The sequence below is a fragment of the Diadema antillarum genome, unplaced genomic scaffold (assembly GCF_040938485.1).
Source record: "Diadema antillarum isolate AM-2024a unplaced genomic scaffold, OU_Dant_1.0 seq00000015_RagTag, whole genome shotgun sequence".
Classification (NCBI taxonomy): Eukaryota; Metazoa; Echinodermata; class Echinoidea; order Diadematoida; family Diadematidae; genus Diadema; species Diadema antillarum.
Window position 1 is genome coordinate 1175324 of NW_027271135.1, and position 24482 is coordinate 1199805.

The window sequence follows — 24482 nt, forward strand, 5'->3', positions numbered from 1 at the left end:
GGGATGGGGATGGGGATGGGGATGGGGGCTGGGGTGGGGGAGGGGTGGTGGATTTTTTATATGCAGCACATGAAGGTTTGTTTGTGGCTCTTAGCAATGCTTGGCAGTATATTATCGAACGTTATGTGGACGTCGATATGATAATGGTCTTTATGAAGCTGCATCTGAACTTTATATCGAAACTCTCTGTGATTTTTAGCCGAAAATGCGGTCGCTTACATGGGGAAGAATGCATGCAGACCAATGTTGGAAAGAAAAGAAAAAGAGTGTTTTGAATAGTCATGAATACAAGGTCAAGCAGGGGCAGTTAATGAATTTACTAAACGCAGCAATATCTATTTCAACACCAGTTGAAAATTTATACTCGACATCTCTTTCCATGGCGTTAATTTATCTATTCAAATAGTCAAACAGTTTTAATTGTCTGCGGATGATGCTGAGCATATATCATGCAATCGCTATGCCTGTTTGAATGCGGAGTACCGCCTTTGACTTATTGTTATCTTGCTAACATCACTGACAGTAAAATCATTCCACTGAACCATTAAATTTACAGTATATGCATTGGTTACAAGGTTACAGTAATTCTTAATGCCATTAACTTTTGCGCAGCGGTAGCTATTATTGTACATCCGAGCATAATCCAACTAAGCGTTACGTCAGAAGAAAAAAAAAATCCAAACTAAGGCAAACTTCGGGTGTTCCACACTGTCCAATAATACCTCGAGAATACCCTATCATCATCTTGATTCGATTAATGTGGTAATTTGTTTGTCCTTTTTATACGCCGAATGATTTCACCGTTTCCCCCGTTCTTTTCAAATCCATTCGGCAGTATTCAGCCAATTGGATGAAGGCAATTAACTGTGTCAGGAATGACTGCTAAACGAGTACAAGAAAACAGCCCAGAATTTGTCGTTCATAGAATTAATGGCTCTAACTTCTAATCGCGTTGTGTAGAGTTATTTTTATCATTAGAAAGTGTGCCTTTCTTGCCCTTAGTAAAGGTTTAAAACCAAATCCACCCTGCGTTATTTGTCGTTCTATTATTAACACAACGTGGAAATAAAAATCTGTGAATTGACAAAAAAAAAAATGTTAATCTGAATGCTCATTGAATTCGAGTGGGGACATATGACATTGGTGTATTCATTTAATATTCTTTGTAAAACCGCAGTTCAAAGACTGAGAAACTAATGTGATTGATGCAAAACGCCCTCAACGATTTGTCAGATGTCAACAATAGCAAGTGGATTTCATCATTGAGGCTACCATTACTACACATCTGGAAGTGAGGAAAAGAAAAAAAATATTTTGCTCTCTTTGGGAAAGAGCTGATCTGAAAATCTCACTGGTATTGCCCCACGTCATCATGCTTTAAAGAAAGATGGTTAAAATAAAAGTTTTATCATTTATTGTGAGCTACAGACGAGGAAACCAGCGCAGCGGTGTAGTCATGTGCGGTTTTGTTTTTCAATGTCCAGAAAAAAATACGGTACTTTTATGGCGCTCAGTCCTTTGTTTGCTTGCTGTTTTTACTGTAAGGCGCGCAAACACATTGGGATTATGATGAAGATGATGATGTATTTTGGTATTTTTGATGTGCACTGAAACGCCATGACTGTCATCTCGTGTCATTGATTCACTGATTCTTGCCACTGTGTCATGTGAATGTTCATGTTTCTCCCATGCCTTCACCTAATCGCCATCCTCGCTTTGTGTCCATTTGGAAGTCAGTTCCGCTCATTTGTTATGCAGTTTTGCATTGCAAGAAACGTTAACGATACATTTCTAACCCCATAACAGATGCCTGTTACGCCGAAATCCAACTGCCAGTTACTTCATACAGAAATATTGATGAACAGTCAAGTGATTAGTGCTCATCTCAGAACATCAACTTGTCACATTTTTGTCTGCATCGCATCACTAATTGAACATGGGCCGTAGCTCAGCACCATCACTGTCGTTTTTTGTTGTTTTGCATCTTGTATCAAAGATTAAGGTTTTGAATATTGTATCAGCATGTAATTTGATGCCTGTTATATGATAGGGATTAGGGATATGGATCCAGCGTCATTCTTACAAGGTCACATAAATGTAATGTCTGCCCGGACCTCCACAGGTGAACATTGAAATCTATAATTCAGGAGCCACACCGTTATCGGCGCTCCGAGTGTGGTCAGAGCAAGTGGAGTTCAGCTGCAGACAAATGTATGGTAGGCTTGGCAGTGTTAGAAGTTGTCAGTTGGGGGCGCTCTTTACCTTTCGTCAAGGCTCATGCAATCACAACTTCACGAGTCTATCAGAATCTTTGATAATGTCAGATCGTGCTTTTGGGAAAGATGTAAATTCCTTGTCTCGTTTGAACAGTTCTTGTTTTCAGCTTGCTTTTGATAAAAACGGTGCAGACTTTGAAGTACGTACTTTTATTTTTGTTATAAGTCTGTAGATATGATGTACCTCCTCACCATAAGTGGCTTCGTGAAACATTCCGTGAGGCATTGTCACCTAAATGTGCAGAATTTTATATCACTGAGTTCTTGTTATTCTCGCAGGCGCGCATGCTCCGATCGGCAGCATCGGCCGACGCCCCGTTCGAGTACGACATCTCCGCCCTGCTCAACGATCTCCAGGAATCGACGGAGCGCGAGCGCGACCTCCAGAACCAGCTCCAGCTCGTGGAAGAAGAGAGTGACGTCATCCGGAAGAATCTCAACGAGGTCGAGCAGGAGAAGGAGGCTCTCGAGTTCGAGCTAGAGCGGTTCAAGATGCGCTTTGGCACCTTAGAGGAACCCAAGCGACCGGACAACAATGGTAAGGGCGTGGCCTCGGAGAAGGAGGCGGAGCTTCGCTTACAACTCATGCTGGCCGAACAGGAGGCGACTGTGATGAGGCGGAAACTCGTCGAGCTGGATGCGAAGAATGAGGAGCTAGAGGGCGCCCTTGCACGACTCTCCGAGCGTCTTCCCGATGACGATGATGCTGGTATTGCTTTCACTCCACAATCACCGAATAAGAAAGATGCTAGAAGGCTCATACAGGTTATAAAGCATAGTAAGCGTTCTCGGAAAATCCGCCATCTTCGTTAGTCCTCTGATTGCTTTCGCGAATTCCATAAATATAAACGCTGAAATTCTTTCTTTGATTCAGTTTTGCTAACTTTTTCACGGCATTTAAGTCTACCAATCGGAAAAGAAAAGAAAGCAAAGACTGAACTTATTTACAAAGATCGAGGACTGAGCAAGGTGGCGGCTTATGTGGGTTAAACAACGACACCGCAATGCGTGCTTTGTGAAGGGGTATGAGCCTTCCACGTCTTTCTATTTCTGTGTTTTACACTCTCCATTAAGCTCCTCCTCCGTTTTCCAGCATTCCTCCCAACCCGCTCCTCCCAACTTACGTATAAAAGATCCCACTTCATTCATCCACCGCAAAAAGCAAGGTGGGGTGTATAACCCCGTGTATAGAAGTGGTCCGTCCGCCCGTCCGTGAAAAGTTTAGGAGCCAGCTTTTCTGAATGTTTGATAGGGGACCTTAATTATCAGTGTATCTGATAACAAACGCAGTATAGTCAACTTGGATCTCTCGATAGAGCTAACTGTCTCGTGAGCACTACCCACTACCGTTTGATCTGTCGGAAAAAAAGAGTGTTTCATCAGTAAAAACGGAAAAATAAACTAGAAGAATAAGAGACTTGGCGACCAGCATTTATAGCTAGGTACATTGTACCATGACCAGGACAAGATCCTACTTTACATCGAAATTGAGCAGAAGCTGCCCTGGAATATTGTCGGATTGTTTTTTTTTTTCTATGTTCAGTGGTCTATTGAAGAATAAATGTGACCCTGCACCTCAAAACAAACAAAAAGTCGCCAGACATGAATTTTTAGTTAATACTATATTCTAAAAGATCAGACTTTAAACTTAATGATGTATAACTGAAATCAAATGGACTCTCCTAACCTATCTAAATATTGGAAAGAAAGCACAAACTCAGGAAAAGTGTGAACTGAGAAAAGAGGCTCTGAAGTACAGTGTCTATTCAAGCGCTTAATCTTTACCAAACCGTGCTGGCTGTGCGATGAATGGGACAAAAAACAGGAAGTAAACCACCAGAGTAACAACAATGAAGGGATTATCAGATTAAACTGAAATTGAGCATGCCTCATTAACACACTCTGCCCATTTAATGCCAACTTGTAAAGCAGTAGAACTATCCTTTCAAAAGTTATTAGAGTTGAAAGTGAAGAGTGTGGACAAGGTTTTTCAGAAATGAAAAAGGGATTCTAAAGACACACCTAATCACACTATTCTACCAAAACTGTTCGAGATAAACTGCTAAAAAACACACTTTCCTGCCCGTTTTATGATACCAAATTTTAGCATGATGTAAAAGAAGACCCGTTCTTTCAGAAAATATGAAAAAGTCAAGTTCGGCTAGGTTGACCCATTTCACTTATTTTCAGTCCTCACGCAAAATCAGTGTGTGCGACTTTATGTTCGTTTTGAGGTGCACGGTCACAAATTGTGTTATCTGCATGAACGTTTCCCTGTGTAACATTTATTTTCCTGAGAATGTCGCGTTTTCTTGCATTAGTTGTCAACCAAACACATACCATAATAGCCGTCGATGTTCAGAAAGTGTTCTTATCAGGGTGGAGCACATTGCCTCACCTGGAGCCTGAATTTAATTTCGTATTGTTGCTTGTGCTTCCTCTCATCTACATCTTGACCTTAAAGTATCACACACCTGATAATACCTGATGTCTTGTTCATATGTTTCTGTTCAAGCGCGTTTTCCTGCTATATATTTCATGACACCAAAGAGATGTAAAGATTTATCCCTTCTCACAACAAAAGTTATTGTCCATTTCTTGTTTTTGTAGCAGTGCTTCCACCACGCCAAGCCCCGGTAGGCGAGGAGGCAGGACCCAAGTCCAGCTCGTCCGAGGGAGGCGACGCCAAGATTAAAGCTCTTCAGAGTCACATCGACGATCTCATGCAGGAGAACGAAGGTCTCCGGACGAGAGTCGAAATGTTTGACGACGTCGATGCTGAGTATCGCATCAACCCCGACGAGCATATACGAGGCGAGCCCGAGCTTCGGGCGAAACTACACCAAGCAGAACGGACGATCACGGCGCTCAAGAAGCGGCTCGTTGACAGCGAGTACGAGGGTCGAACGCTGCAGATGGAGGCAGAGTCGTTACGGAAGCTGGGGCAGATAGCAGAGGGCGGAGGCGGTGGAGGCGGGAAGCACCGCGGGAAGTCCATCGAGACGAAGCTGCGGGCGCAGGTCTCGCTGCTCAACACCGAGGCCGACGCCATGCGACGACAAATCGTCACCTTAGAGATCCAGAACGAACAGCTGCAGGACGAACTGGAGAAGCAGATGCAGAGCGCCGCCAGCGAGTCGATGTCATCGGCCGAGACCGACCGTGTCAGACTGGAAGCCCTGCAGCAGAAAATCGCCCAGCTAGAGGAAGAACTAGGTGCGTATTACGCTAAGGAGATAGCTCCCATCACCCCGACGTCCCCACACGTCTCGGAGAGAAAACCTCTCCAAGAGACAGGTGTTAAGAGTAGGAGTCTAGAGACCATGCCCCACGTAGTGAATGAGTCGTTCCCAGGGCATATGACCGATAGTCTCACAGTGCCTCACAGGGAGACTAAAGAACTAGTTAGGGCAGACACTCCATACGCTGAAGACCTCTCCAACCCTCCTTTCCCGCAGCCTTCCCCAAGTAGTCTTTCCTCACCTAAAGATCGTAAGTCGTTCGTAGATAAAGGAGTTGAAAAGCTACCAATGTCATCTTCTCTTATCAAGGAGGGGACTGGAAGAGGAGATGGAGGAATAAAAGATCATGAGTTTTCCCTCAGGGTTCCTACAGACCTTGGACAGAAACCTTTGTCTAGAGACGCAGAAACATACACAACTGGCCAAAACAATTCCACTATCGAAGCTGCTTTTCCACAACTTTCTAGTCCAAGACCCACATTTCCCGGACTACGCGGCAAAGGTAAAGGGAAAACTGAAATTCCATCCATACGCTTCGGGAAAAGTGAATTTGCATGCACCTTTAAAAAAGATCCGTCAATTTCCAAGAGTAATGATAGTGGGCCAAAAGTCCTTCGTAACAAGCAAATAAATGGTAATTCAATACAAAGTAAAATTTCCTTAGAATCACAAGGGGAGACCCGTGACAATTGTACTAAAGAGACACCAGGCTCATCAGAACCAAATCAAACAAGTATGACTGATGCAAAAGACAAAGAAACGCGTGAAAACAAAGTTCCTCAAGAAAAGGATTCCGCAGCGATCTCCTCCAAAACAAACAAAACTAAGGTTGGTGGGCTGCCTTCAAAAAGCTCTTCTGCTGGGGATGGGAACAAAGGAAAGTCAGAGATGGAGAAGAAATTTCTAGCCATAACTGGCAGAAGGCGCTGGCAGGGTCTGGTCAAAAAACATTTACTACCAGTAGACGAGAGCGATAATAAAGCTGACTATAACCAGGGGCTCGTTCCCGCCACTGTTGACACACAACAAAACAAACCAGCATCCGGGAACAAGGGTCCAGTTGGTGCCAATGTGCCTTCCAAAGTTGGACAAAAGAACAACGCCCCTCCCGCACTGCCACCAAAACCGTCCGGAGACAAACCAAAGAAGCCTGTGCCGGGATCAAAACTTTGGTAGTCTTCTTAGTAAAAATCTTTCCAATGATGTCAAGCCAACATTGAATAAATAGATAATGTACTTTTTACATACATCTGAACCCTAAATCCAAACTTATGACTTAGGGTACCCAGACATCTCTTACATAAACAGATGGGAAGTGAGAATATTTTGGAGCTTGTTGGTTTAACTGCTAGAGGCTCGGGCTTGGTCTCGCATTACACTATCTTTGGTCTGATCGTAGCAGTATCCGATACGTATATGCTACAATAATTACAACAACCAAAACACGAACGATGACGAAAATTGTGAGGAAGGCCTACTTCGGAAAAGTTTTGGGAGATTGTCAGGAAGATACGAATATCCTGTACTGTAAGTAAGATGAAAGATCACACCCTGTCACCCATCCCCCCCCCCCCCCCGACAAAGTTTGTATCATAGAAGTATCCTTCAATAAAATTACAACAAGCAAATTACAACGTCTTATCCAGCAAGTATGTTGTCATTTGATGCGGTTCGAGAAAAATGGGAGAACGTTTTGATCATAAATTTGATGTTTGCGCTGAAGGCTAGTTGATGGCCATGGAAACTCTATGATTATGACATTGGTACTCTCCATGTAGGGAAACTGCCGGTGTGGCATTACATGGACAGATTTTCGCCACATTTGTTATCTTTACAATACCTTATAAGGCCAGTGTTAGAATACAGGCCGCGTGTATTGATTAGTTCGAGTAGTTGGTATGCTTGTTCGGTTGATTACTCTCTTCAGAAAAAAACAAAAACAAAACAAAAAAGAAAACAAAAAGCATTGCTATGTACATCAAAGTTTGTAAGAAGTAATTGGGTCAATTAGAAAATAGCGTGCTGCAGTAGTTGAACTTGCTTAGGAATGAGGTCTAGTTCACTGATACAAAAATTCTTATTTCAGTACTTTCATATTTACAAACAAACAAACAAATAAAAAACTATCGTGCTGCAGAAGGTGATATTGCATAGGAATGAGTTGTAGTTCACCGGTAATAAAAAAAACTAAAATTTGTACAGTGTTATTACAGTACTTCCATAATAATTGAAGAAAAAAAAAACCGAAAAAAGAAATCCATGAATCCGGCGACCAGCCAGCCTACAGCGAATTTCATTCAACACTTTTACTCTTGACCATCTTATCAAGAAGTCTTCGTAGTCAACATATGTTCTATCTTTCGCTAAATCAGTTGTTTTATTTATTGATTGATTGTTTAAGTACATTCATTTTCAAATCATGAGTTCGTATAGTTATATTATTCGTTTCTATATTTCATCATCTGTCCTGTTATATTCGAATGTGGCATCAGGAATACTGAAGCATAATCCCTAGTTAAGGGCACTCGTGATTCTAAGTATTTCAGCACAATTTTTTTTTTCTATCTTTGACAGCGCAGCACGCCACGAATGTTCTTGAAATGATTTACGTTCCACTATTGTACAGTGTTCTTTCAAAGCTATATGAAACAAACCGAAACAAAACCAAACAAACAAGTTAGACAAAACTGCAAGCACCAAACAACACAGAATGAAGGTATGCACGTCTGTAGTTTGTTTGTACCCCAGCGATTCGATTATCAGCGTTTTAGTTGTGTCCGTGGAAGTATAGATGTCTACAGACTTCTGTCCACGTGAAACCTGTGTTGACGGGGATGCACTTTGTTTTCTGATTTTACACGGAGTGCGTCATGTTGCCTTTTTGCATTCCTACGACATATATCAACAGGTCTATACTTCTCTTTTCTCTCCTCGGTTTTAACCCATACTAAAAGCTGTGACGTGATTCCTGTGCATTCAATAAACTAACGCTGGAGGATTTTGAATGATTACAGTCTGAAGCATATCAGTGTTAAATTTCTCGTTTTGTCATTTCAAAAACACACATGGTTAACAGCAGTAACAGTGGTGTGTGTTTCGATTATAGATTATATATTTCTCAGTTTTATCATCATGTTACCATGTTGTTTTAGTCTGCCCGTGGTCAAGCTTTATGTCTTATACAGGGGCGGATCCAGGAATTCCGTAAAGAGGGGGCGCGTTTACAAAATTAAAGGGGGGCGCACGCACCCCTCCCCCATTTTTTTCTTTTCATTTCTTTTATTTCAACAAAAAATAAAGGGGGGCGTGCGCCGGTTGCGGTCCTCCCTGGATCCACCCCTGTTATGTGAGATCATTCAGCTAATTCCTCGCATTCAGAACTGCTCCATAGACATGGTAAACTGACAAATGGTCGGGGTGGATATTGTAATTGTAGACGCAGACACTTCTGACTCTGAGCCATTGCAAGCGTGATGTTATTCAGTGCAATTTGTGACGTCAGTAGAACGTAGAATAAGAGACTGATTATAGCTGTGTTTTTTGGTTGTTGTTGTTTTTTTTTCCGGATGAACAATGAGTAAGAATGGCATAGCCAGGCACTTGCCAACATTTCTGTGCTTAAATCGTATGTCAACGATTTTATTTGTTCAAATTCATTTAAAGCTTGCGTTGAGTTGTTTTTATTCCAACTGATTGACAAATTGCCTTACATCGACGTGAACACGCACCAAATTAATCAGTGGTTTAGTAGTACCCATGATAAAAGTATTTAATATTAACTGTTTTATTTGTTATGGAAGGAATGTTAAAAAAGTTGTTTTGAACGAACTTTATTTGTACATTGCCTTATAGCATCATATGTTTTTTTCTTCTATGATCTTTGAAGGTTTGCATGGTGCTGAGATTAATATTGTTACGGTTCACCATGTAGCAAGTTTTGTAAAGGACTGTAGGTATGAGGAAAGTTAAAAGAAAGGTGTTAAGGAGGGGAAGTACATGTAGAGTCTTCTTGTGAAATGGTTGTGAATCGGTTTGATGAAAAGGTGGAATGTGGATAGTCATCAGAAAGACTGAGTATTCTTTGTTAGGAAGTGGAGTTCTGGGGAACGATCACAGTCTGAATGGGCCTGATAAGAACCGTTGGATTATTCGCATGTTTAGATGGTTTGTTATGAATATTATGTTTTCTTAGCTTTAAAGTCGCTAACCCTCGTCATGTATAGCAGTTGCGAGATTTACAATTATTGATAGAAACATAGATATACTTCTTCCATAACGTGTGGAATAGGAATAGTTTATAAATTATAAACTGTTATTATGTGATATTTTCCCTACGCTATTTAAGAACTTGCGGTTGTCGCCAGAGAATGAAACAAGAATAATGACTACTTTGGAATGTGTGCATGACAGAGAAGAAGTGGGTATGTGTGCCATTATTTTATCATTGTTATGTCAAGTTAGATGTATAAGAATATTAGCGTAAACACATTTTTTTTCTTTGCCACCAACACGTGACTCAAAAGAAGTGCTTATGTTAACTGACAAGCCCTTACTCATCAAAATGGATTCCACAAAGGTGTATTATTTTGTGTTAATCAGTTTTGAAAAGAAATATAGTGTACAAAATATTGTTCTTCGTACTTTTCACTGCGTGATATGATAATGGTCGTTCACAACTACGAAACCATGTACTCGAGTGCAATGTATTATCTAAAGGCTTATACAGTATCGCGAAAGATTTTGAAGATATTCTTAACTTACTGTTGTGTCATCACATTTGTGCCTCATTTATCAAAATCAATTATTTGTGAAAATAACCAGTCATGTTAACTAATAATTATGCCGTAAAGTGATGTTATATATTGCATTTATTACTTTTTGTGCAGTGTTGAGCATGCAATCACATTAAGAATATCAAATACATGTACAAACGACAAATTCAGTAACTCATTTTGTTGGTTTTATGTTTTGCCTCGTTTTTTAATATTAAAAAGAAAAAAAGTACTGGACTGGTTGAATTGTGTTAAGTGGGTAACCTTAATCAGCGAGTTGTTACGACTTACCGTCTTACCTTTTGTACAGTCAAACCTGCCTTAACGGCCACCTCTCCATGACGGCCCCCTGCCATATAAGGCCGTAAAAGATATCCCCTGTGCAAAACTATGTTAATAAGCACTTTCTATAGCAGCCACCTGTCTTTAAACGGTCACTTGTTTTCATCTTCTGTTGATGGCTGCTCTAGATAGGTATGATTGATACTATCACTCAAAGAGGCAGGGCATTTTTTCGAGGTTATGAATATGGTATGAGTACTTATTTTTCTTGGAAGATATATTTACATAATTTTTGCAGTGTTTTTTTTTTCTTTTTTTTTGCTGGCTGGGATGGTTTCTTTGTTATGGTTTTTAAGATTACAATAGCATTACGTTAATAAACGTCATTGTGAAATGGAAATTCAAAGAAATATTGGTGTTTAATGTAATGTCACTATGTACATGTATGCAGACGTGTGTATAACTTCAATAAAGATAAATTATCATAGGTATATCGACTGATCTATTCCTCTATGTATGTCGCATGGCACTTTCTCTCGTTTAACGCAAAATTCTCACTTGCCGCCAATGAGATCAATTTACTCAAGTATTTTATTTGTGTAAGTTAATGATAGGAAATGTGACGATAAAACCCTGGGGCAGTACAAATGGCGGTATTTTGATGATTCTAAAAATGTAATCTGAATCATTAATTGAGGTGTAGTGCACATAATTATTATACTTATTAGAATGAGATAATGTAAATACGGTCTGGAAAGATATTACTCACACATCGTTCTTGTTGTGTTGTCATCATAATACATACAAAGTTTGTCATCGCTGTTAGTAGTAGCTATTCCTATATGCGTATGTTGTCTTATGAAGAAATGGTATAGTGGCAGTCAGTGAGTAGGCCCTCAACGTTACTTAGTGCAAAATTTACTACTAGTATTCACCAGCTCGTTCATGGTTTATCTTTAGATACGTTACTCAGTAAGCTTATAAACAGCGCCATCATCGCTGTAGCTAAGGCAAACTTGGGGGCTATTACGAAACCATCCCTGTCGAATTTCTTCAAGAATTTCCCGTCATGCACTGCGATGCCTGTCGAAGCGGGCGAATGGTATCCGAAACACAATTGGCTAATTACCTCTTTGAAGTCACATGGCAGTGGTAAATGAATCCTTTTGGTATGCTATCGGTACCTCATCTGGTAGCGTACTTAGTTAGGTACAGGGTGTCTCAACAAGAAAAGCTGGCCGAGGATTACCTTACTCGCCTCCAACTGCAGTAACATTTTAAAGGCCAGAGATTATGTAAATATACCGACCAAGGAAGCCCTGTCTTTTCTTGAAATTCGTGTGATCATAGTGATCCTAATTTTAATCATGATAATAATTAATCATGTTTCCTTATGATTAGGACCAAATTATTATGATTATTTTCCCCCCAACTACATTATTTTTTGAAGCAACGAGATATCCAATATTTTTGTACAATTGTGTTTTGTGCACCATGCGGTACTTCACTCCTGTATACTAGCTGTTGTATAAGGTGTCACTACCAAGAAGGAAATTCTAGGTCTGTACTTTGTCTGTAATTTGATAAAAATGCGATGTAAACAAACGCTATTCCTTTTTGTTGCCCACCCTGTACTATGGAGAGGGAAATGAAGCTGTTTACACATGATGATATGATTACCATTCACTGTTTGACACGTTATCTCCTTTACACTTGGAAGTTGTCACTCGCATACCGGAGGGGTATACATGTCGCAGCCATCAACGAATTCCTGTCTACTATCACCATGCATTATTACTATGAGTGAGTACCGCTCAGCAGCTGGTATGAGTGACGACTATACACTATCAACCATCAACTATTCACTCGTCAACGACTGGTCATAAGTCTACTTTGCGTATGTCGCATGCTAACGGGTCGTCAGAACAAGTCCGTCTTTGTAATCACCCCCAGAGTTCTGTAAGTGTTTGCTACATACGCCGTCACAAGACGCTATTGTATTGCGTGTGTATCTTAATAAAATTTCAATATGGACGGCTGGGCACAAGTCTATTCGACGCTACCGTGTGGACACATCAATGGGACAACATCTCGTTATACCAGCCGTTTCTTTAAATGCCAAGGTCCAAGAAGTGTAGACGAACAATGTGTAAACATATGACGACGCTGATATGGAGAGGGGGGAAAGCAGTGACTGAGTTTGATGAGGATCGACAGAGATGACACACACTGGGAGAGAGTAGGATGAACAAGAAACGGAGGCGCACCTGGGGGGAAAATGAACAAGAAAATGGAAGAGTGGATGATGAAGCATGAATGAGAACCACATTCAGTAAACCAAGATAACATTTGCCTTTTGTAACCTTTCTTCCGAGAGAGCGAAAATGATGCATATGATAATGTCAGTGAGAAAAAAAAAGCATTGTTAGCGAGGTGCACAGTAGATATATCCCAATGTAGTTTCAGCTATGGACCCCTTGTTTAAAGACTGATTGGAGCGCACAATACATTGATTGAAGGTAAGGTGTGGGTATATAACTATTGGCGCCTTGTCGAAAGGCTAAATGCAGCTGTACACGGACATCTGGAATAGGAAATGAAATACATCTCGAAGCCCAAATGTCATATCGGATGTGTTGGATATATCATGACACGACACGACTAGACCGGTCTACAACCCAGGCCACGTAATTGGAAGACACAGTGGGCATCTCATATTTGATTCGGTGAGGGATGGGGTGGGGTGGCGGTGGGGGCAGAAATGGTAGGGATGATGGCGACAGTGGTGTGTGGGGAGGGGGTGGGGAAGGGGGTGACAGAGGCGTTCGGTAAGGGGAGGGTGAAAGGTAACAGTAGTAAAAGGTCTCATGTCGCGGTGTGATAGACAAATATAAGCAGAGCAGACAGGAGGAGCGATGTGTACAACGTGGACGTAGCAAACACAGCTCCCTTGTTTTGCACTTGCCTTGGTCAAATAGTTCATTTCATTTTTATATCATTATTATTTTACTGATCATCAAAGATACGGTACATCATTCAGTCATGAAATAAAGACTTTAACTGCAGGATTTGAATATCAAAATCTACAACTTGTAATGTTGTCATAAATCATTATGTCTACGCTTCCGTGTTATCTATTGTTGCTATGTTGTTGTTGGTTTTTTCCCCTTTTTTAACAGGTATATAGTGTTACGACAGTATGTCTATATCTTGATAAGATAAGAAAAACTTCTGAGTCTATTGAATGACAGTAATGCGATTGGCCAATCTCATTAGTAATTTGAAACATTTTAAATCTAATCTCCATGAATACATGCAGCAAGGCTTTATGGAAACATATTTGATCCCTTGACCTTACCAATTCTCCCTATCGCATATAGCCGATATCAAGCGATATCACCGTGCGATACCGATATCTGATTGATCGTTCTTGGGACGTACACTTCCGGTTTTGCAGTTTACCCACGTCACGTCCTTCATCTATAGATATTTTCCATAATTTCGTTGCTTTGCATCATCAGCCCAGCATTCATGGGCCTCTTTGCAGAAGAATCCCATTCATCAAAAAGTTACAGATTAGAAAATAAGTGTATTATTCGACAGATTGTAAGACAGAATTTAATTCGAACTGTGAATACTAGTACTATGTACTTCGGCGTTCAATGTGCATAAAAGCGTACATGTACACATCGCGCGTTCGTAACCGGAAGTTTACTAGTATATCCCAGGAATTAAAGGTAAAAAAAATTAGAGCGCCACACGCGTTCAGATTCGGAGAGCTATATGCGATAGGGAGAATTGAAATTGTCAGATTTGAAGAATGTACGTAACGTGACAAGCTTCATTGTGCAAATTGTAGATATTTGTGAAGAAATGACGTCATGAATGAGGAATAGGTCGGTCATTGTCGATATGACGTAAATATTTCTACAGTCGTGCAGTTCACCATCTTTTTAGAAGTGCCACGCATCGACACGAACTCGTCTGAAGTAAGGATTGTATAGCAGGTACTGAGAAGAATTCTCATGATGGTTGTAGGTGCCAAAAATATTTGTTGAAGATGAGAGAGAGAGAGGGGGAAGGGAAGGGGGTGCGAGGAGTGAGATGGTTTTGGAATGCGCACTCCACAGAGATCGATAATTCGACATGTGTTATCACACTTGGTGGTAGTACAGTATGTTCTCGTCCCCGGTAAAGATGCAGGGACATTCCAAACATGAGGAGGATAAGATACTCCCTTCCTCGTGGACCGCTGCTCGAATACCAGTCGGTGAGTGGATCCATGAATCAGCGCGTCGCAACGTCGAAACTCACTCATGGAGTCTAGTGAGCCGTTTCTCAGGGACTCAGAGTCTATGATTCCCTCTCGATCGTGACAGACACACCGTCGGCTACCAATACATTGACTTGCCCCTTTAACTATTATTTGTGTGCGTGGAGTGTAACTATTATTTGTGTGCGTGGAGTGCCGAATGGCGCAGACAACTCCATAGCGTTGTATACAGTGTCCAACGTCTCTAACACTGAAAGAGTTGTCAATATTCAAGGAAACATGCTTTTGAAATTGCTTGTCACAATGTTTAGAGACGGTGCCAACTATGCAGCAGTTGATCTTTTCGAGCGCCATGTAGTTGTTCCCCCTCCCCATTTTCGTAAGGAGTGGTAAAAGCCGTGGAAGTGAGCATAACAAAAAAATGAATGGTGTCGTTCCTTTAACCATCTTGCAGATGGTTCAGAGGACATTAAACAATTATTATTGTTCCAACGCGGAGTAAGTGAAGACTATAAAACAGCTCCATTTCTGCGTCTTACATGATATTGATGGAACCTTCTTACAGGGTTCGAAAATATGATGCAATTCAGTGATCCCCCCCCCCCTCGAACGTTTGTTGACTGAGTGATTTTGTTTTTTTTTCCTGTAAGCAGGTGTTGCATGCTGTCAACATACTACCTTTTCAACAGTATCGTTTGACAGCAGTGGGAAAAAAACCTGGCAAGAGTCGCATGTTTATTAGATAATAATTTCCAAGAATCCGGACGTCTAATATCATCAGATAATAAGCAGGTTATTATCTAATGTTTATTCGCACTTTTTTTTCTTCTTTATGTCGTTCATGTATTATGACATATTTCCCTTCGCTTCTTTTTCAATCTCATAAATGATCTACAGGTGATCTCCTACTGGTGGTCAAAAGCAAAGACGTCACGCAGGAGCAACAGGAGAAAGAGCTCCAGTCGGCCAAGAGGGAGTGCGGGCAGCTCCGGCGAGAGATGCTGGCCAAGGAGTCGATCCTGAAGCAGCGGCTAACGGAGGAGGAAGCCAGGCGAGAATTGGTGGAGCAGCAGCTGAAGATTGTGGAGGAGCGAGCCGACGCCTTGCAGGTTGGGACCCGCTCGTCTCCCTCCATGTTTACTTGCAAGGAATGATAACCACACAATAATATGTCAATGCAGACTTTGATTCATTAATCGGGACAGGTTAAACAACGTGTTAGCCAGGATCTTCCACCCTCAGTTGGTATTCGATCTGGTTAACTGGATGTACTGTTTGAAATTCCAGCGAGAGCATCCGTAGTGTAGTGTCTGAAGTGCAGAATCGTGTCAACATTTTGTAAAGTTTCATCGCAAAAGGAGTTAAATCTGTTCTTGTTAAGTCGAGATAATTCGATTAATAGGTGGGGCAGAGGCTCAGACAGCCTCCTGTGTTACCTAAGCATCGGTACGGCAGTCCGTCAACCAGAAGTTCTTAATAGTCGATTATGATAATAAATAGCCAATCGAAGTCATGATATTTATCAAGAGTTGTTCGTCAATTATCGTTATGTACATGCTGTCCAGCAAATGCCGATGAAGTTTAGGATAAACCCATGGTGATTTTTATATCAATTTTTGTGTAAGATTTTCATATCGAGTGTCTCAGTACTTGTTCTTCATATTTCCGTCTATTAGGATCATTTACTACGTGCCGACAAGAGCGCCAGCAGCGATGAGAAAGCGAAAGTCACGCCACCCGATGTGACAATCTCTGACGAGAGCACTCTTGACACGCAGCCCGTGAAACCCGTCACTGGCGAACAGGTATGCTGCATGATAATCATTATAAGCTCATTTCAGCTTAATATGTTTTCTAGACTGTTAGACATGATGTTCTCTTTAATCTCAGTTCTCCTTAAGTGTTTAATAAATTCACATGTGGTCTAAACAAACAGGCAAATCCTATCATAGTTGTTCTAATGATTTCTCCTTTTTAATACATAATCTGTTCTTACAAGGGTTTTAAATGTTGATACTGACAGATGGTCTTACTCCAAAGACAGCAGTCGCAGTTAGAATACACCACCGATAAACTATGCCACAGTACCCGAAACAAAAACGCAACAAAATATAGAAAAAACATAAATAATGGGTAAGAGAAAAACAGAAACAAATTGATAGATCTAAATGATGAGTGAATTTGACATGTATTTGATATCACATGTTTGAGCACAGCTGCTTCTAGTCTAGTTAAAAAATATTAAAAAATCAGAAAAGGGGACACGTCCCTGCTTTTCAACACCATCAAGGTAAGTTTAGCTCGAATGACGATAGAGCCTGGCGGCATATGCCAAAGAGAGTTGGCACCTGGGACGTTCCAGTGCGAACCCAGACCTGGTTTCTGAGTAATCACGATGAATCTTCAATACTGACTTAGAACAATCGTAGAAGGTGCTGAGCTCACCGGGGTCGATTGTACATCTACTCCTTCGAGAGACGTTCTACATATTTAGACCTCGTTCGAGCCTTAACCCGTTGAGGACGGTTTGATTGTGCTACAACACGCATTTCCCATAGACACCTGCAAGAGTATACTCGGGACTCGTCCTCAACGGGTTAATGAGGCAAGTTCCTCCAGAGAGATTTGCCTCTATAAGACACGATAGCGTTGGGGTGCCATGGGTGGTCCTGTTGAAATGACCTTCATTCGCTGCCCACCGGGGTACATTCGAAATCCATGAATAGCTCCCGTCAGCCAATTAGCGTCAGCGAATATGTGCATCGAAGCTTAAGCTCATCAGTAACGGTCGACACCAGTCGATATTCGACGCCGGTGTGTACTTTACAAAGATTGTTATTTTTTTCTATTTTCGTGAATGCTCTGAACACAAGTTTATAGAAGCTAGAAAGTTGATATATCTAGATCTATATAGTTATAAAAATTATCTCCAAATTTATAATGGTATACAGCACACTGTACTTTATAATGAGCCCCTTCTAAAATTATAAGTTCCAACGGAATGAAAAGTATTACAGATATATTAGGTCATTATCACTTTTGATCAGTCGACTAGTTTGCCCTGTTTTGATTTCACACTATACTGTGATTCACTCAGAAATCACGTATAGCAAGGTACACATTTAAAAGCTCATTTTAGTCTTGATGGTCGGTTTCCATACACATGAGATGTTACCCCCACTACTATGTTCTCGCCTTGTTCAGGCTCTGCGAGGAAAATGGAAGTAAAATTATCAACATCTAAAAAAGCCCCAACAATAACAAGAAGTAATATTATAGCATAACAAAATCATGACACATAAATGAGAATCATACATTCGCGATTATTTCATATCTAAAGGTCAAGAACAATGAATGGAATGCTGAAAAAAAAAAGATTCATCAGATGTGGCACCAGATAGAATTACAGACTGTTCCTCAACGCTATACACGAAAGAGCAAACGCTTTTATCGTGTGCGTTCCCATGGTCTGTCGTTTAGAGAAATAGGATTTCCCCCTCTTGTATTACAACCGATGAGACAGCCTCGCTCTGCTGTCCTTGACGTTGATCACAAACAGACAAGGTTCTCACGTATCCATGGTAACAGTAAGTTTCGTTCATTTAGAACACACCGATGAGATGGATTAGGCGTATGTTCATCTTTAGGATCTATAAAAAGTAATCTGGTTGTTGTGTGCTTCGCTAACATCTGGCAACAAGCCATTTTCTGACATTATGTATTTTGCAAATGTCAAGAATTGTGAGACATTATTAAAGCGAGAAAGTCTCTAGTTATCTACACATTTATCATGATTATCAATATCATAATCATCAATATCATTAAGATTAGTAATATTATTATCATTACTGCTGCATTAGTAGTATCATAATTACTATATTGTCTATGGATAGTTAATTAGCAGGAGAATCATAAGGGAGCGACTACATGTTGCCGTTACTTTTACTGTAAAGCACCATGGCTTACATGTAATAAGGTCTGTGTTAGAAATCTGTGTCACAACACCAAAATGCTCGCCCCTGTGAAAGTCGGAGATGAGGGTGAGGTTTTTTTTTTTTGTTGTTGTTGTTGTTTTTGCTCGCTTTACAAGTATGTCTTCTGTGGCGATCGCATCAACCATGTCGTTTACAAAATCTTCGTCAGATAATGTGTCTTGCCCTATCTATAAGACTATAAAATGACTCTCTTTGTTCTGTTGATTCACTGAATGATTTTATTAGAAATATAATTATGGAGTATATATTTTATTTCTTCTTCTCAATACTTATATGTGTTTGTTTGTGTGTGTGTGTGTGTGTGTGTGTGTGTGTTTTATTAATTTTTTAACACTTATGCACGAATTATGAAGCATGACAGGCGTTTCTTTTAAGGATGGTGTATCAATGGTCGGGAGGGAATAAAATACACTGTTGTTTCGTTGTTGTTGTAGCTGCTGCTGCTGCTGCTGTTGTTGTTGTCGTTGTTTTGTTTGATGTATGTGTATGCCCTTAATGGTACTGTAATTGTAATCACGTGTAATTGCACCATAATCAGGGAAGCATGATAAATGTAATCCAAAATTTCGATCATTTATTTTATAAATGATCGAACCCTCCGTGTGCTTTGAGTGTTGATTGATACAGAAAACCCCATAGCTTTGTATACACTGCCCAAAGTCCCTGGCATAAAAAGGGTTAAAGAAATAATGAACCACCTTAATTTTCTTGATTTCACGTCTGCTTATCGTTGATCAGGGGTTCTGGATAGACCGCGTGGCGGCCCTCGAACGCGACCTCGCCGAGGAACGACAACGATGTCGAGCCGCGGAGAAGAGAGCCGAACTGCTGGGTGGCGACATCGCTGAAGCACCGCCGGAGTCACCGAGGCCAGGAGAGGCCGAGGAGGCGGCCCTGCGGGAAAGGGAAAAAGAACTTCTCAAATTTGAGGTTAGCATGTCTCATACTTCTTTTCCTGTGTATGGATCCAGAATCAAAAAAAAAAAAAAAAAGTAAACCGTCGTAGTCCTCACAACATGTCCGAAGAAACTGCCCTGAAGTGAATTATATTAGACAATTATTCCAAAAATATAATACAAAACGCTCGGTCTAATGTTAGATCCCGTTTTGCGCAGGTGCAGTCACTTCGATATTCTCATTATCATAGTATAGAACTTACAAAACCGGTGCATCGTCGTTTGAAGCGCATGCGCTATAATTATGAAGATGTAGATGGATCTGTAAAACCCTACTGTCGTGGTTTGCTTCTAAATGACCTGATGATGATGTTGTTGCTGGGTTTTTGTTTTTGTTTTTCTCCAATGCATGTTTCATTGAAAGATTCGGTTGTCCGGCATCAGTGATTAACGCGTCTTTTTCGCATAGTGAAAATTGGCTCAAACCTTCAGGGCAAGATGAGAATGTGATTGTGGACTGACTCCACCCACTGTAGTGCAGAAGTGGCCACAAGCTGAATCGAAAAGATGTTCGTGTTTTGAAAGGATTCATCCTTGACAAGCTTTGTTTATCTTTCGCCTCAAGAAGGGGTTGTTCATTTCGTCGCCTTCCCATTTAGCATCGTTCAGGGCGCTTATTCATTTCATATTTTGACTTCAGCCTTTCTTCACTATTATACTGTCCGGTGCTGATAGCACTGCATCCAGGCACCTATATCCTCTCTATAAATAAATGCCCTCGACGTGCGGTTCTGGGCGAGCTAAAGCTTTGGACTCAATCATATAATAGAAAGAGAATGATATCTAGCGCATTTTTTTTCTTATATCTGGCGTCTGTTAAAAGTTCTACTTCGTCAGCCTGGCCTGTCATTGTTAGTCACCGAAAACTCGTAAGAAGAAGTAATGCAAGACTTGATTCAAGTTACTCGACGTAGCTGATACAACACCCCTGTTAGGTGGATTAACCAGCTAATTCAAAGACAATGTTCTGTTCTCTTGTCCTTGTTTTCTTGTTTGGGGTATAATCTTATGTGAAGACATTGATGGCAAAACGAGTTAATTTTTTAATTATTTTGAGATATTTGAGGTTTCATAGCTGCAAAAATAATAACAACAAAGAAAATGATAGGTAAATGTGGGATTTTTAATCGAAATTTCAAGGATATTCTTTGCTTTGTAACAAGTGAGGCATGGCTGTGTCTGATAGTGGACGCATTTTGAATGTGTAAAAATGGCGCTGTACCCATTTTGCAATCAAACTCTCAATGGATGGTTGGTTAAGTTATTTCTTGGTTGGTTTGGACATGTTAAGCAGACAACTTTCAATGTATGGCCTAATACATGGATTAACTTTGAGACGGGTTACTCGTTTTTATGGCCGGACGGTATTGTGGGTGACATGTCTCGAATCTGAATCACCTCTCCGCTGTCAGCTCCAACTTCCGCCCCGACGGCTGAGCGGGATCAGAAGGGTCGGACCCACCGGGACCAGATCCTTCAAGACAATCGACAATTCATGTAAAACCTTAAACATTCGCGGCATGATAACTTCAGCGAATTGGAGTCGACGGCCCTTTTTCTCAGCATGAAACTCTCGCGAATTGCTACTGGCATTCAACGCATTGTATAGACAAATGAAGACCTTTCCCGAGTCTTGGCTCATCGCGAAATTTTGGAATGTTTCAGGCACACGAAAATTCCTGGTCTTATAGTAATGCGACTTTATACCTCTTGGCTGCTGCGTACTGGTTTAATCTGAAACATTTAACTGCGCGTTGAGTGAGTTCATTAAAGACAGAGCGAGAATCCTCAAGGACTAATACAAGTATTGGACAAACATTTTCTTTTCAATTTCTCGGAGACAAATTGTAGTATGGAATCATACATATGACACTTCTACCTTTTCGGAGTAATGCAGGGGTACATACGGCTTGTATGGGTTATGTATTACAACTTCAACAGATGGAATTCGTTTAATGAGCCCTTCTGTAAATGTGCGATGTACAAACTTCAACAGAATAACTAGTAACAAAAAAGGCAGTCATGATAATTTGTAAGTATCAATATCCGTAAGTAAACAATATTAAGAGAAACACGCAGATCACACAAGGATAAACAAAAGGTGTGTCAATTGTTTATTTCAATAATGATAACAAAGAATTAGAGCATTGGACAACACACAGAATTAAGAAGTAAAGAATAAGTGATTGAAGCATTACCTCCTTTCTCGCTTCGGTACGCATCTATCTCCACATAAGTCAAGCACAGCTGCCGACTCACAAGAAAAGAGGGTGGTGTTTGGCCTCACCCCCACCTACATACACATACATGTACACACACACACACGCCCAAAAAGGTGCTATTGTCTGTATACCTGACCAAAATACACCCCCTCCTGATACCCCTTGTGGCATCCTCTCGAAATGATGAAGCAGTATTTTCAATTACAGTCCAATAAACCCCCTCCCCCGCCCCATGTACACGTCTGTCGCTTCCTGCTCGCGAACTATTTCTATCAAGGTATAGCATGAGTATCGGCGTTATGATGGTATGGCATATGTGACATCCGCAAGCATTAGATAGAATACTAACAGAAATGGAAAAGTGTGTTGACAATGGTGCCGTATTATGCCAGCGGAACGATGTAGGCCTACAAATCATGCGTGTTGCAGGAATAGAATAATGATATATCGTTGTTAGTTTCTTGGAAACAAAGGCCGTGAATTGTCGATCGTGTTATGTAACTATATACCCTACCGTACTGAAACTATTGTGAAATATGTATTTGATACACAAGGAGTTATGTGTAACTCGCTTACTCTGGATTTCATTTTAGTTGTTGGTCAGGCGTGTTTTTTGTTCCTTTTTTGAAGGTATTAAGCTTGATCTTGCATTTTCCTACAAATATGCCAAAGCTCGCTCATATAGGGTACAAGCAGGTAATGAAGATGCATTCAGAGAAACCCATCAAACTTTGTTTTTGGGAATTAGCAACTATTCATCCTTCCTTTTATATAGCATTTGCACTAATCAAATATTTTTATTGACAGTTAATATGCAAATTATGACATCATCGCAGAAGTCTCATATTACCTGCATGTGCAGGTAATATGAGACTGTGCAAGGTAGACATTGTGTCAATGTTAAAATGTCAATCAACATTTATTCTTTTTTAAAAGCACTAATTAAAAGCGATAGTAAACATGAAATTCAGCCTTTGTACATAATTTTGTCAACAAAGAAATAGAGCGATGGACCAATGTGCGTGATTGCAAAGGAGAAACATAAGTAACAATTTGACAACATTGGTCTGAGGAAGGGGCATTTCATGAAGCGTTTTGTCAGATATTTTTTCTGACGAACTTCATTCAGACAAACTGCCTTAAACGACTAAAATCCTTGCAATCTGATTGGCTGAGAGCAAATATATCAGAAAAGAAAATATCCAACAAAACGCTTTATGAATTAATGTCTCCCAGATTGGGGTCTCTTATCCATTAAAATAACAACAAAAAGAGCAATGATTCATAGCTTACAGGTCGAAAAGATAGGGAGGGGTTTACAATCTTTTGGACTTCAACATCATGACAATCACAGTGATAATAACATGATGGACCACAAATTTTAATTCACAAATTACAGAATGATGAATATCTTGCATACGTTCGTCGCATCGAATAGACTGCATGATTAATTGAGTAAACTCCAATCATGATTTCATGCCCATCGCCTATACAGTTGCCCCCTTTCTCGGCATTGATAGACGCTAGCAGATTTCGGCAATGTTTCTTCAAGTAATGACGTATTGGGAGTCCTGGTTTGGCAGTTGTGGTTAATCAAACCTTGAGAATAACCTCATTACCTATGACAGATTAATTTTTCAGGGAACTCCCTGTGATTTTCATTTCCTTTTCATAATATCATGTTTGGAGAACACAAGATACCAGTACGCCTAACTGATTCGCGAATTGGTATTGCCCACTAAGATGTATATCATTACGTGAAACAGATGTGTAATTTATGTGGGGGGGGGGGGGGTGCTCCCAATAACCTGCTTGTTATTCAGTTAATCATGATTGCAGTAAAAATTGAATCCATTGGTAGTCAGCAGAGAACCAGTAATGAGAATAGGTCCAAACAACAGATATAATACCAAAAGTATGTTTTATAGTGCAAGGTGGAGAGACGACAACTAGGGCAGGGTAAAGTGGAAATGACTGAATTAGGAGCCCGGGAGTTTTCCGGACTTGGTAAAACCAGACAACCTTAGTATGTTAGTATGCAGCAATGAGAGTAGGTCCAAACAACAGACATAACACCAAAAGTATGTTTTATTGCAAGGTTGGGAGACGGCAACTTGGGCAGGGTAAAGTGGAAATGACTGAATTAGGAGCCCGGGACTTTTCGCGGACTACAGGTCCCTGAGGATAGTTTAATGTGAGTGATGAGTGGTCTGAAGGAAAGTCTTAAGAGGTAGGCAAGAACACATGCTGATAACTCATGGCTTGTCATGCCCTGTGCTGTGTATTTTTTTTTTCTTTTTGGTCTTGTTTTAATGTCTTGTAAAGTCTGTTAATGTCTCATCGTGCATCACTCCTCCCCTCTCCTTTCCTCCCTCTGTCTGTTTGTCTGTCTGTCTGTCTGTTTGTCTGTACTCCTCTCCTCTCACTCACTCTCTCTTTCTCTTCTGTTTTTCTTCTTCTTTCT

General features: G+C 40.6%; 1 protein-coding gene across 1 annotated transcript in view; it reads left to right on the top strand.

The window, feature by feature from the left end:
* The window catches only part of LOC139725116 (uncharacterized), a 194898-nt gene that overhangs the window by 123000 nt on the left and 47416 nt on the right, over positions 1-24482 (top strand). Inside the window, exons 4-8 of the mRNA XM_071636202.1 lie at positions 2556-2985; positions 4887-5492; positions 15743-15954; positions 16522-16650; positions 19579-19770. Coding sequence (XP_071492303.1) covers positions 2556-2985; positions 4887-5492; positions 15743-15954; positions 16522-16650; positions 19579-19770 — 1569 coding nt within the window. The remainder of the gene's footprint in view (positions 1-2555; positions 2986-4886; positions 5493-15742; positions 15955-16521; positions 16651-19578; positions 19771-24482) is intronic.